Source organism: Uranotaenia lowii, chromosome 2 (genome assembly GCF_029784155.1).
Source record: "Uranotaenia lowii strain MFRU-FL chromosome 2, ASM2978415v1, whole genome shotgun sequence".
Lineage (NCBI taxonomy): Eukaryota > Metazoa > Arthropoda > Insecta > Diptera > Culicidae > Uranotaenia > Uranotaenia lowii.
Window position 1 is genome coordinate 119,725,039 of NC_073692.1, and position 13,687 is coordinate 119,738,725.

The 13,687-nt window shown below is 37.2% G+C and overlaps 2 protein-coding genes across 6 annotated transcripts in view; one reads left to right on the top strand and one right to left on the bottom strand.

The window, feature by feature from the left end:
• Positions 1 to 13,687, bottom strand: part of LOC129743739 (calcium uptake protein 1 homolog, mitochondrial-like) — a 68,093-nt gene that overhangs the window by 33,312 nt on the left and 21,094 nt on the right. The window lies entirely within an intron of this gene.
• LOC129743741 (carbohydrate sulfotransferase 11-like) lies at positions 583 to 13,254 on the top strand. Of its 3 annotated transcripts, none has more exons than XM_055735874.1 (6): positions 583 to 709; positions 1,327 to 2,292; positions 7,829 to 8,237; positions 8,306 to 8,571; positions 8,630 to 8,913; positions 8,975 to 13,254. In XM_055735874.1, the coding sequence occupies exons 2-6, from the start codon at positions 1,900 to 1,902 to the stop codon at positions 9,102 to 9,104; spliced, it is 1,482 nt and encodes a 493-aa protein (XP_055591849.1). In that variant the 5' UTR covers positions 583 to 709; positions 1,327 to 1,899; the 3' UTR covers positions 9,105 to 13,254. The 3 variants fall into 3 exon arrangements, with proteins under 3 accessions (XP_055591849.1, XP_055591848.1, XP_055591850.1); XM_055735873.1 differs by having other exon boundaries at positions 632 to 815; XM_055735875.1 differs by having other exon boundaries at positions 643 to 791.

Sequence of the window (13,687 nt, forward strand, 5' to 3'; positions counted from 1 at the left end):
AACACGCAATTTCTACGATAAAATCGGGCTAAACAGGACCATTTTTCCTACAGGGCAATTTTTGTCAAATTTTTCAGGTTCGCCACCTGCCGTCGGTATAGCGAACCTGCAAAATCTGACAACAAAAAATTAGACAGAAAATGGTTGATTTTTTGTTCTAAGAGTCAAGTCAGTGTGGTCAGTGATTGAAGTCAGTGCTAAAAAGTAGCACTTTTCGAAGCTGTTTGCAGTGTCAAAATGTTCACTTTTCAACACTGGATTGTCTGAATACTTTTCGATTTCGCATTTCATTGAATTGCTTCTTAAATTTTGGTTCTGTGTTGTAGATTTTCATGGATTTTACCACTGTTCTTAATTCTCCATTTTTCTCTCTGCTCGATTTCTGGCTCTCGGAAAAGTTCTCCCAATTTCCTTTATCACCGAACAAAACGAGAGCTATCGTGCTATCAGTCAGTCAGTGAAGTATGGCGGAAAAGCCAAAACGATATGATACCAAGAGAGAGAGAGTCAGTCAGAGAACGAGAGCCAAAAGGCGGAATCCATAGCTAGCGAGGCTATACGGAGGAAAATGTGAATAGCTAAAGCTTTTCCTCGGAAACACTACTCGCTCTGGATGGAGCGAGGAAACGAAAAATTCGTCATTCCATTTTTGCAGTTGCATTCAACAAGGTGTGCACGGGTCCCGTCGTTTTGTGCAGCCTTTTTTTCGGTGGGTGCCCAAAGTTTTTAAGTTGTTTGCCGTCGTCGTTGGTTTTTCGGGAAAACAGTTTGGTGAATTGCTGCTCCAGCAGGTGGAAAAATAATCGGTGCTAAGTGTAAGCCGCCAGCCACCGTTCGAAGCAGGGGGTGTTTTGCTTTTCGTCCTGGGCTTTTTTTTTGCTGAGCCCTCCCCCATCCTCTTGGTCGAGAGTGTTTGCTACTCTTGTAGTTGGACTGTTATTATTATTATCATCGTCGTCGCTCAGAAGGTGGTTTCGTTAGTTTATCATCGTCATCCTTGCGGAAAAAGGGAGGGCTATTTTTATCACAGGATATCGGATTCCACCCCGCGCTTACTTCCACATTACAGGGCACAGCTAGTTTCCTCTTGCAAATGTTAGGCGGAAGAGGAGGAGTTTTTAGCAGAGGATTAAATCGTGGCTCGCTTGAGCAGTTGAAACAGTGCCGCCCGTTTTGCGCTGCTTTTGGGGGAAAGGGGGGATGAAAGTGAGGAAAATATTTGGAAAATGAAGACATAACTCGGAAAACGCCTAGAGGCAAACAGTGTCCGTGTTAAAAACGAGTATAAATGTCAAAATGTTTTTTTTTTCTTCTCTTGGTTTAAAGCTCCCCATGCCAGTCAACGAATGCGAATCAGTGTGAATCCTTGAAACAAAGAAACATTTCCTTGTCTATCTTGGCTCCTTTAGGAAGTGCTTTGAAGTGGCGATTAATTGCAAACCCGGAATGAAGTATCGTGATACCAAATGTAACTACTGAATTCAGTGCTGGGGCCGTCTAGTGGCATCTTGCAAATTTTCGTGGGATTGCTCCGCTGCTCATAAATGAATCAATTGCAATAATCGCTGCCAGTGGGCAACTGTTTCGTATGATGTTCTCATGAATTGGGAAGTACGCTCAACCATCAGAGTGAGTAACAATCGATTTTCCCTTCATTCAACATCTTTCGCCAGCAACCTGCTGCTCCTGAGGGACGTTGCAGATTTCACAAACATCCCTTCCAAGGCAGCGAAGGATTAACTTGAGAAGTTACACGAAGCGATGTATCCCATCCGGAATGAAGTGAATTGTGCAGGGCAAAATGTGTGATTTTCAAGATATATCGCCATACAACGATAGCAGTTGGGCCATTCAGCGCAATCCTTTCTTTATCACAAGCAAGTGCAACATTCATTCAAGATGTCCAAGGAAAATCTCGCTCACCAGCAACGTTCCCACCATCAATTGCAACAACTTCTACAGCAACAGCACCACCAACAGAAGCAAACGCGATACCAGCAGCATCAGCAACAGCAGCTGCAGAAACTTTTACAGCAGCACAACAGCCATCATCACCATCACAACAACCATCAGGCCGCCGCTAACAATCACCCGCAGCAGCACCGGAAGCGGAAGCCGACCATGTCACTGCTGTCGCTCAAGTTCAACCGGCGGCGATTCTACATCTGTCTGAAGGTGGTGCTACTGTTTGTGGTCTTCGGGCTGTACTTTGTGCTGTTGCTGCGGGAATCGATCACCATGGTTAGTTCGGCCAATCGGAACAAACTTGGCCCCGGCGGGAAAACGGATGCGGTGAGTGAATTTTAGGTTCAAGTGTCATTTTGAAATTTCAGCTCTGAGGAATAAAATAATCGATGATTTGGATAAACAATCATTGTAAGACATAACCTGACACATCTTGATTAACTGGCGCCATGAACTAAGGCATGATGTGACATCGTGACGAAAATTGGACTAAAAAGCGGAAAAAGCGACTTCTGATTATTAGCTTATTTGAGGGATGAATCATCCTAAAAGAATGAAAATTCTTTAAAAAAAAGTTATTAGCTTATCTGAAGTTTTATCTATACTGGATTAGGAATAAAGGTCACGTTGGAGAAAAATATGTTTAAAATAGAATGCTGACGCTTTCTGCCGACTAAACGGAACTTGAAAGTCCTATGCTGGCGAGCGTAGTCTTATCTGGACAAATAGTTTCCAACTAGTGATCAACACCACATTGAACTCAAAGCTCCAAACTAGAGCCTCTAACGATCATCGCCTAAGCATGACTGAGAGTCCCTCACTGGACTTAGAGTTCTCAACTTGTGATCATCGTCTAAACAGGACTAAGAGTCCTCACCTGGACTCAAAGTCCTTAACCGTCAACCGTGGCATAGAGAATAGCGTTTCAGTTTCCTAATCCAGAGTTCATGATATCGAGTCTCGGTCACGCAATATTTGTCTTAGTGCAGGAGAAAATATATAAAGGGATGTTCCAAATTTTTAGCCGTCTTGAGGGATGATCAAATTTAAACTGAGATAATATTGATACATAATAATTTATCCATTCATCTTAGCGCCAATTTCATCGCATTTTGCCTTGTTTGATGGTATATTCAGTGTATTTTCTGCTTGAAATAGTTGTGAAAGCAAAACTAGCCATCATCCTGGGGACTTAGAAGGGGATGAATCATCCTAAAATGATGGAAATCCTGAAAAAAATCTTAGCGACTTGTAGCAAAAAAAAGGAAAAGCATGAGCAACAGTCTGCAGGTTGGCTGTAAATCACGCAATCTTTGTGCAATTATTTATGCAGATTTTAAGATGTGAAAAAAACTTAACGTTATTCATGCTGAAAAGGAGTTACATATATGGGTATCAGGTCTTATTTTTTTAAAACTGATGGTGCTTTTGGTTAATCTAAAAACATTTCAACTATTAAATACCTTGTGATCCGATAAGTCACCCAAAAATTTTAACATTTTTCAATTTCACTTTTTCAGCCACTGTTAGCTTCGTTGAGCTATAGAAAAAGCCATGATCCAAGCCGATGTTTTTTTATTTCTAATATTGGCTAACATAATTTTTGATTTGACAAGAATTTATTCTGACTTAATGCAAAATTTATCATCGTCAAGGGAAGACCGGGTAGAATGAGATCTTTTTTTACAGAAATATGCATTTTCTACACACATTGAAGGATGAATACTTCTCAGGTTAATATTTCCTTTTCAATGAAAGTTTTCTCTTCTTCTTTGACACAATAAGGACAGCAAAAAAGCTGAGCCGTGAAACAACAAATTTCGGCATTGTAAATCACAGAAATCACTAGACCAAATTCTAAAAATTTAGATTCTTTGTGTTACCAAAGGTGTGTTCATATTTGTAGAAACAAGTTCTATTATAAAATTTCTAACATTTGAGTTATACTTCTAAATTTCGTTGATCGTCAGTGCACGACTTTGACTGTGTCTTTCTGTTTTCCTATTGGAGCTGATTTAGTGTCTGGTGAATAAGATGAAAACATAAGCTAACATTTGAAAAGCTTAAACTTAGAATAGATACAGATTCTTAAAGCTTATATAAAAAAAAGATCCTTCTGAACTGGAGAAGCAAATTTTTGAAAGTCTATTCCTGTTATTGCATTTTCGATCCCGGTTAATAAACAAAAGTGGGTAATAAACGCAGATTTCAAAAACTTTTTTTTTAGATTATTGCGGTCCCGGAAAGAAACGCCGATAAGAGAAAATGATTGGAAAAACACACATTTGAAAGACTGTTTTGAAATTGTACCGGTTTGAGTAAACAAGCGAAAAGGGACTATTGATTAGAAACAATTCCAATTTGCGATTCTTCCGGCACCGAAAATGAACAAAAATTGGCAGGTAAAGCTAAGATGAAGGCTGTGGCTAAGGTTGTTTTGGAGATACTTCGTTTCCGGTGAAAAAATATTGAAAAGTACAGACTTAAAAGGCATTTTCTTATATTGTTTCAAGTTTAAAAAGTTTAAAGACGTAGTGGCTTACAAAGCACAGAATGAAAAACTATGGTTTAATTTTTTTTAGATTATTTCTTCTTCGAAGAAAAGTGTGACAAGATTTAAAAACCTGTTGCTAAGATTATTATAAATTGGTGTAGTAATTGAAAAAAAATTAAAGATAAGTGTTAAGACTGTTTTGAAGTTATTCAGCTTCCGGTAAAATAGACAGGAACTAAGTTCAATTATTGAATTTGTCATTCAATAAGATAAAACCATTATTTGGCAACACTGAACTAGACTAATCAGACGGGCTTAATAAAAAGAATTTCTTAATTCAAATCCGGAATGATGGGAATGATCGTCAGTTAAGTTCACGATATTACGGACCAAGGGCAAACCGAGCTCCTCTAGGCAGGAAGAATAATCTCGAATAAGGCTATATTTCTATCAAAAGCTATCCTCACAATACAATTTTAAATTGTTATCTAAATTCACTTTAAATTTCAGAAATCTGTTCAAAGTGTTTTCTCGAAAGGCTCCATAAGTGTTCCTTATCTTAAGCTGTCGTTTCAACACGTTCAGTCTGCCTTCTCAACTTGCCTACGACTTTTCAAGCTGTGCTCTCATATCACTTCAGTTTAAATTCTTAGCTGTCTCCCCAACTCTTATCAATACTTTTTTTAACTTGTTTTAAAATGTCTACAATTCCCTTTAGTTTCCATCCCTTGATAGATGTCCTCTTAATTAATTTCACGATTTTTGTTTTCTTCAAATTGTCCTTACAAATTTTCCTTAAATATTTTTTTTTAATTTCTTCCAAACTGTCCTATCAACCCGCTTATTGGTGTTTTTTTTTTGTTTATTTCTAGCTGTCCTCTCGACCCGCTCGATCACCAAGCTATCCTCTCAACTCGCTTGTTTTTTTTTCTTTTTCAAGCTGTCTTCTCAACCCGCTTGATCACCAAGCTTTCCTCTCAACTCACTTATTGGTGTTATTTTTTAGTTTATTCAAAGCTGTCCTCCCAACCCTATTGATCACCAAACTGTCCTCTCAACTCGCTTGTTTTTTTTTCAAGCAGTCTTCTCAATCTGCTTGATCACCAAACTGTCCTCTCAACTCGCTTGCTTTTTATTTCCAAGCTGTCTTCTCAACCCGCTTGATCACCAAGCTGTCCTCTCAACTCGGGTTTTTTTATTTATCTCAAGCTGTCTTCTCAACCCACCTGATCACCAAGCTGTTCTCTCAACTCGCTTATAGGTGTTTTTTTTATTTATTTCAAACTGTCCTCAACGCGCTTGATCACCAAGCTGTTCTTACAACTCGCTTATTGGTTTTTTTTTTCATTTATTTCACGCTGTCCTCTCAACCCGCTTGATCACCGAGCAGTCATCTCAACTCGCTTATTGGTGTTATTCTTAAATTTATTCATAGCTGTCCTCCCAACACGCTTGATCTTTCATTATCAATACGTTTAAGCTGTCCTCGCAACTCGTCTTTCAATTTCAAGCTGTCACATCAAAATATTTAGAAAAAAAAAACAAAGCAAGAACAAGGAAAACATATGTATTTTCATTTAGAACCAGAATCTCTTGACAATCATTGGCTTAATGAAACAATTGAAGATGAAATCGATAACATTTTGTGGCGATTTTAATATAAATTTCAATGAAATGCCGAGAGTGCCGAGACTTGAAACGTGTTACTAGAATAGACTTGGTTTTTACAAATGTGGACAGAGCTGAAGCGACTATCATTCCAGATTATCGCGTACACAGTAAACGAAAATTACCGAGTTCGGTAATTTTTTTACCGAAATCCTAACATGTGTAAATCGTTAAACTGTTCGGTAATTTTTTCGGTAAAAAATAAACGAACATCGGTAAATGAAAAATCGAATTACCGATGTTCGTTTATTTTTTACCGAAAAAATACCGAACAGTTTAACGATTTACACATGTTAGGATTTCGGTAAAAAAATTACCGAACTCGGTAATTTTCGTTTACTGTGTATCAGACCATGAGTCAATGAATATTTTTGCGTGGTTATGACCTGTCATACCCGAAACACATCAAATAGTTAATGACTGGAGTCGGTATAAAAACAAAAAAGTACGTCAACTTCTTGAGGCAGGTTTGCCAACCCTGAGATGCGCAGACTTTAATGAGTTTGTAAGGCGTTTCGATCTATTATTAAAAAAAAAGTGTTAATGCACTGATAAAGCGAAAAAATTTTCGTCAAACACTGGTACTAGAGCAAGTTTACTGGTGTTGGGAAAAAGTGGTAGAAATTTTGTCACTTTCAACACATTTTGAAAATTTTGCCATGCAAAAACATTTTCAAGATCTGTGGCCTTTAAATTTTTTAACAACACGTGTTGTAGTTTCGCATGCTGTGATGCAAAAATAGCAATATTTCTATCACATACGGATAAAATATAAACAGTGTTGTAAAAAAAATACAACGCCCAAAGATCTTGAAAACATTTTTGCATGGTAAAATTTTAAAATGTCAAAATTTCTATCACTTTTTTCCAACACCAGTGAACTTGCTCTAAATGGTATGGTTCAGTCAGGTACTAATTGTTACTTTAGTAGTGTTAGTGAGATAAAAAAAAACGAAGAGATAAGCAGTGTAAAAAGATTTTAAGAACTGAATGCGAACGAAGTTGGCGTAACTACAAGTTGTAAGAAATGAATACTCGCGTAAAATCGAAGAAGCGAAAAACCAATATATTCAAGAAGAGCTCGAAAGAAACAAAACTGATGGAAAGTTATTATGGAGGTCGATAAAACGAAGAATGAATCAAAGTGGCACGATCTCGTTTGGTGGAGTTGAAATCACAGATGAATCTGAAATTGTACAGAAGTTTAATGACTTCTTTATCATTAGTGTCATTCATGACAGTATTCCAGCAAGCTCTAATGGCTGCTTGAATCAGATAACTTGCAATACAACGGCGGAGATTTTCGCACTTTTGAACCATAATATAGCCAAGAGTTCTTTGGAATAGTGAACAGTATGAAATTCACGGCGGGTATTGAAAATGTTTCCATAGGAGTTTTTTAAGACGTAGCGAGTACGTTACGAGATGCTATAAATACAAGTCTTCAAACAGGGATAGTACCTGATACGAGGAAGTGTTCAACTGTAGTTCCTATTGAAAAAACAGAAAAATGCACGAGAAATCTTTGAAAATTATGTTATATATATACGGCAAGTCCGTGAAAACCAGGCAATACGCTAGCCTTGGACTTTGAGAATTGATTTTTCTATCTGCAAAATCTATGCCTTGTAGCTAGTATACTAAATTTTATAGATAATTTCCACTAAATCAAGCTATTTTTTTTTCTATATTTTGATCCAGCTACACAAAGCACCGGTGGGCATCGGTAATCTTCCAGCTCGGCCTGGGAAGCACAACATTCCGAAGCACTACCACAACAATGCCGCTGGGCTGCATCCGGCAAAAGGCGGCTCCTCGACCCGATCCCAGTCTTCCAGGGCCCAGAATTCCGGAACGCTGACAGCAACGAGTAACAACCATTCAACGCTGAACCCGGTCTACGAATACTCGGAAGAACTGAACGCAGCAGCCGAGGCCGACTTCAACGATCGCCGGACGGTTCTGTGGAACATCTGCGCCGAGCATCGGATCATCGGGAAGTATCCACCGAATGCTTGGGAATTTTTCATTTCGTCTGGGCATGGGCTGGCCTGGTGTAACATTTTCAAGGCCGCTAGCAGTACCTGGATGTACTACTTCAACATATTGGGTAAGTTTTTCCGGGTTTAGGAAGGAGGTTGAGGGGGAGTATTAAAGATATTTTCTTCTTGAAAACAGGTGGATACGACGTTCGATTTCTGCAGCGAACCCGTTCATCGCCGATCGATCTGGCTAGGCAGAGGTTTCCACGACCTAGCACCGCAGAGTTGAACGACTATCTTTCCAATACGATCTCGTTCTTGATAGTGCGGGAGCCATTCGAGCGGCTAGTTTCGGCATACAGGAATAAATTGGAGGGCTGTCGCAACAAGTACTACAAGCTACTTGGGGAGCAGATAATAAAAAAGTTTCGCAAAAAAGCCAAGGACGGAAAGCCGCTGGTGGTAAGATCGGGATTTTCTGAACCTTTTTTCAGCTAAAACCGAAATCTTGTCATTATAGAAATACCCTAAAGGACCGACCTTCCGGGAGTTTCTACAGTTTTTGGTCAGTCACTACAAGAGTGGCGGACGCTTCGACGAGCACTGGAGCCCGGTGTACTCCTTCTGCACCCCGTGCAGCATAAACTTCACGCTCATCGCCAAGGTGGAAACATTCCAGCGGGACACCGAGTACATCATACGGCAGGCCGGCCTAGAAACGCTTTTGCTGAACAAAATGCCCCAGGGAAAGGCACGGGCGATTGCCAATCGATCCACCAGCAATACCAGAAATCTGGTGCCAAGGTTAGTTAAAGAAGGTTAAAAATAAGACTTCATCAACACTGTATTATTTTCTTCTTCGCAGATATTTCTCCCAGATAGACGAGCAGCTGCTGACAGAAGTACTGGAGATCTATCAGCTCGACTTTGAGCTGTTCGGCTACAACAGCACCAAGTACTACAGCTACGTCCAGGAAACGCTGGACGATGGATAACAGGGTGTTACTGGTGAGGCAGTTTGAAATCCCTATTCTTCTGACGTCGCGTCAAGGGCAAATCGAAAGTCAGCTTAGAAAACTGATACGGAAATGTAACGACACCCCGTGTTGAAGTATACAACGGAGTGTCCCTCGGAAAAGACTTAAGGGTTAGGATAGTATAATAACAACCAGATATATATTATATATTCAACAGTTCGATGTTCGTTTTTGTGAAGATGTCGTTAGCGTAACACTTATACATATTTACATATTTTGTCAAACAAAAAAAAAGTCTAAATCTAACAAAGACGAAAAGTTAACGGTTATTTTACTAGGATAGTTTCTTACTATGTTAACCAAGGTACTATTTATGAATAGGTGTCTGTAGAAAACAAAAACAAACCTGCACAAACTGAGAAGCACGGCACGGAAAAAAGTAAAATAGTAACACAAAAGTACACAAAGGACTAGGCCCACCAACTTTCCATGAAACGAAATTATTTTCGAACTGCACAAAAAAAGCATGGCACATGAAGGAAGCAAAAAAAGAGAAGGGAGCATATTGACAAACTGCTATTTACATGTGATCGATGTTCTATGACCCACGTGCATGTCCCAGCCAGTAATTTGCATACAAATTGAAAGTCCAGCCCGGAAAAACTCTTTTCAACCCCACATATTTTCACCTAACAGGTACGCACGTGAATCACTAATATGCGTATTTCTTTACATATAGATATGGATGTGTATGTGTAAGTCAGGTTACGAAATGACGTATCTCATCATTAGTCAACTGAAATTCCCAGCGGAGCGATAACTTTAACTAGAACATGAAAGCCAGCCAGAATTAGCAAACACGCACTCGACCCGGCCTCCGGTTTTGTCCCGAATCGGATCCCATCAAGCTGTGAATAATTAATAAAAAACCAAAAGTCCGAATAGAAGTTCGGGGTTGAGTCAAAAAAGCTTATGTGATAATGTGTCTGTAGATAACTAGTGGATGAAGTGCAAGGCCGGATTAAGGGGGGGGCAAAAGGGGCAATTGCCCCGGGCCCCCCGGCTTAGGGGGGCCCCCCGAGGGAAAAAATATTTCAACATTACTTTAATCATACTACTTCAATTTCTTTAAATCTATGAAAAGAATTCAAGACTAGAAATTTGGAATGAAAACTAGAAATAAAACAACTAAAGAGGCCCCATTGAAATAATATGTTGAATAGTTTTTATCTTACATAAGGGGGCCCCCTAGAGTAAGCAGAGAAGAAGATCTCCCGAATTTTGCGAACTGACCCCAAATAATAAAGATCTCCCGAACCCAAAAGCTGACCAAAAATAATATAAACTGAATTTGAAAATTAATCGACATAAATTAGGAAGAATATGAGGCGAACATCTCCAACTTTCATTTTTTCCATTGAAACATGTCAGTCAGGATATTCTGCACAGAAAAGTTAAAATAATGAAAAATATTTCCAATTTTCATTGCATACAAACGTCTTGCAAAATAAACTTGTTTATTATTACGTTAACTTTCCAAGAAACAGTTACTGCACTAAAATAGCAGCTAATTTCATCAAAACTGGCTCACAGTGCTAAGAGAGAACAGAGAAGCTTTATGATAAACACTGGGAGTTGATACCGTGTATTATTATAACTTTTCATTTTTCAATCAATACTACTGAAATTTACGTTGGTTTTAAAATTCTAAACCCTTTTCCTACCTATTTTTGAAAATAAAATCTAAAAAAAGAACTGTAGTTGCTTAAATTGGACCAATCTACAGTACAATCCCAATTTCTGTCTTAGACTTGAAATTCGTTTCGAAACCTTTTCAATTGATTTGACACAAGTTAATATCCTGAATTCAGCATATCATTTTCGAAATGATCATTCTATAATTATGTATCATAAAAACGATCTCATAGTTGAGTGGCTAATATCATTGAGTGACTCTCTTAACATGAATATTTCTATGTTTTTAATCTTACCTTTTTCCAAACTAAATTCATTGAGATTTTCAAGTCTTATGTTGTTTCTTCACTTACTGAAGTTCAGTTTCATGGTTTTTCTGAATTTTTAGAACTCGGGATCTTTGTTTAAGATACTAAACTCATTCTGTGTGTAATCTCTATTCTGTTTTTTTTTTTCAACCGATTATTTTTGCACTTTTACCCCTTTGGCTTAGAGGGCATCTTATGAAACTTTTGTCACAAAGAATAACAGTTTGATTACAATTTTTTTTTATCTGATGAGAATCATATTCATAAACTGGGATGAAAAGGTTTTTTTCATGGGTTCAAAGAGTTAAAATTGAAATTCATATTTGGTGCAATTCCTGCTTTGGCTCTGATTGTAACTTCGAAACTCTTTTTTATTCAATTCATATTTTGTTCCTCACAACTTGATTACTCAAATAATTCAAATATTCAAAATTATGATTTAGATTAGAGACACTGAATTGCGGTTCTAAATATAACCTGATTTTTAGTTTTAAATTCTTAAACTCTTATTTCTGCATCTCTATGAAATGTGAAATTAATCATTTTGTTAATTTTGTATTCTGCGTTTCAAATCTTCATGACTTCCCAATTGTAATTTAATAAATATCTTTCGATAAAGCACAAACCAGACGATCAATGATGAAATGAAAATCATTCAAAATATCTATCTGATCATTTTTTCTAAATCAGATAATTTTAGTTGGTGATAAGGATATTTGAAAAAAAAATGTGAGTTAAATATTGCATTTTGCAGTTCATATCAAAGCTTTCGTTTTTGAGAAATTTCTAATGTCTTCCGCAATTTTTGCACTTGATTAATTAACAATTTTTATTTGAAGATACCAGAAACTATCATTTACGCAGACAACATGGCTATTCAAAAACAGTATACTGAACTCATCTCCAGTTCTTTTGTACAGTTTAAATGTTACGTATTCTCTGGGATAGCATTTGAGAAAAAAATCGAACCATAGGGGCCCCCCGAGAAAAATTGCCCCGGGCCCCCCGATGGCTTAACCCGGCCCTGATGAAGTGCCAAATCCAAAACTCAAAAGCAACAAAGTTATCGTCTTCGCTGAAACAATTCGAATATTAGGAAAACAAAAAGATAAAACTTAAATCCCCCATTTTCAAAAAAAAAAAGTAAAACGGTGCTAAGGTAGGAGGTAGATACAGATGTCTATTGTGGACTGAACTTACAACCAACATAAATGGCACTATTATTGAGACAAAAATCGACATAATCAGACTTTTCCCAACATCGATGTTGTACCGAAGACCAAAAACTACGATTCCAAGCACCGATCGGATAGTTTAGTTACGAAAATATAGCACTCCTGCTGATAGCAATTCAAAATGACCCGCTCGAGTTGATTATACATAAAAACGTTAGTTAATGCATTATTGTACATCTGCATGTTTAAATCCAAAACCAAAGTGTTTCGAAAAATCTATTTTTATATTGATATTACAAAAAAACATTTTGGAACCTTGAGACAGAACACAAATGTCAAACGAAAAATCGATTCTAAAATCTTAAACAAAAACCCAACGGATCTTTTTCCTTATTTCTTACCTAACAGAATCATTACTTTTCAAAACCATAAAATCTTATCCCATTCCTGATTGGGGACAGCACTCGAAATAGAAATAGAAAATTAATTGTACCATTATGAATGTTGTCGTCAACCGTGTACCTTGTATTTACAAAACAAAACCTGAATATCTGATCATTTTTATTTTCAGTACCGTACAAAATTCCTCACAGTATATACACAAACCTTCATCAAACAAAATAAAAACATAAAAAAAAACAATTATAGTTGAAACAACATAAACTGACACAAAGTAACAAAAAAAAAGGTAAACAACTTATAAACAGATCACAAAAGTAGTTTCAAACACGATGAGCAAACATAAGAAGAAAAACGAAATGTGAGATCTTATATACCTACAACAATATATATTATATCTACAAACAAAACAAAACAAAAAAAAATAACTCTTATATAGTCTCTTTCAAGTTCAAGCGGCGCAGTTGCAACCGAGGTGAAAAATAGTTAAAAGAAAAAAAAAGAAGAAGCAGATAAAAAACAAGTGACACAGACTGAATCATTAAAAGTGAAATGGATATCTTGTAGTGACGTTCAAAGTGAACAAGAACATATTGTGCTATTTACTTTTATCAGATCCGAAATTTGTCCCTAAAGCAGGAACAGTAACACCCATGGAACTAATTTATTAAGAAACAGAATCTAGAATATGAGCTGAGACTTCACTAAGAGAAATATGAAAAATTTTGAATTAAAATAATAAAAATCGGCCCCTTTTATTATTTCGAAACGCGACTCATCAACATTTGAAAAATCTTTTATAGCGAAAAATCGTGAACATTTTCCACAAAAAATGGTTTTCAATAAACGATTTCGGATCATTTCTAAGCATAATGTAAAGCGGTACGTAAAAAACACATTTGAAGTTGATGGTTGAACTTCTAAAAAAAATTCGGCTTTCACAAAGTTCGGGTAAAAAGGAACATAACCGAACAAAACAGCACGTGGATCTGAAAGAAACAAAAACTACACCAGCATTGTGGGA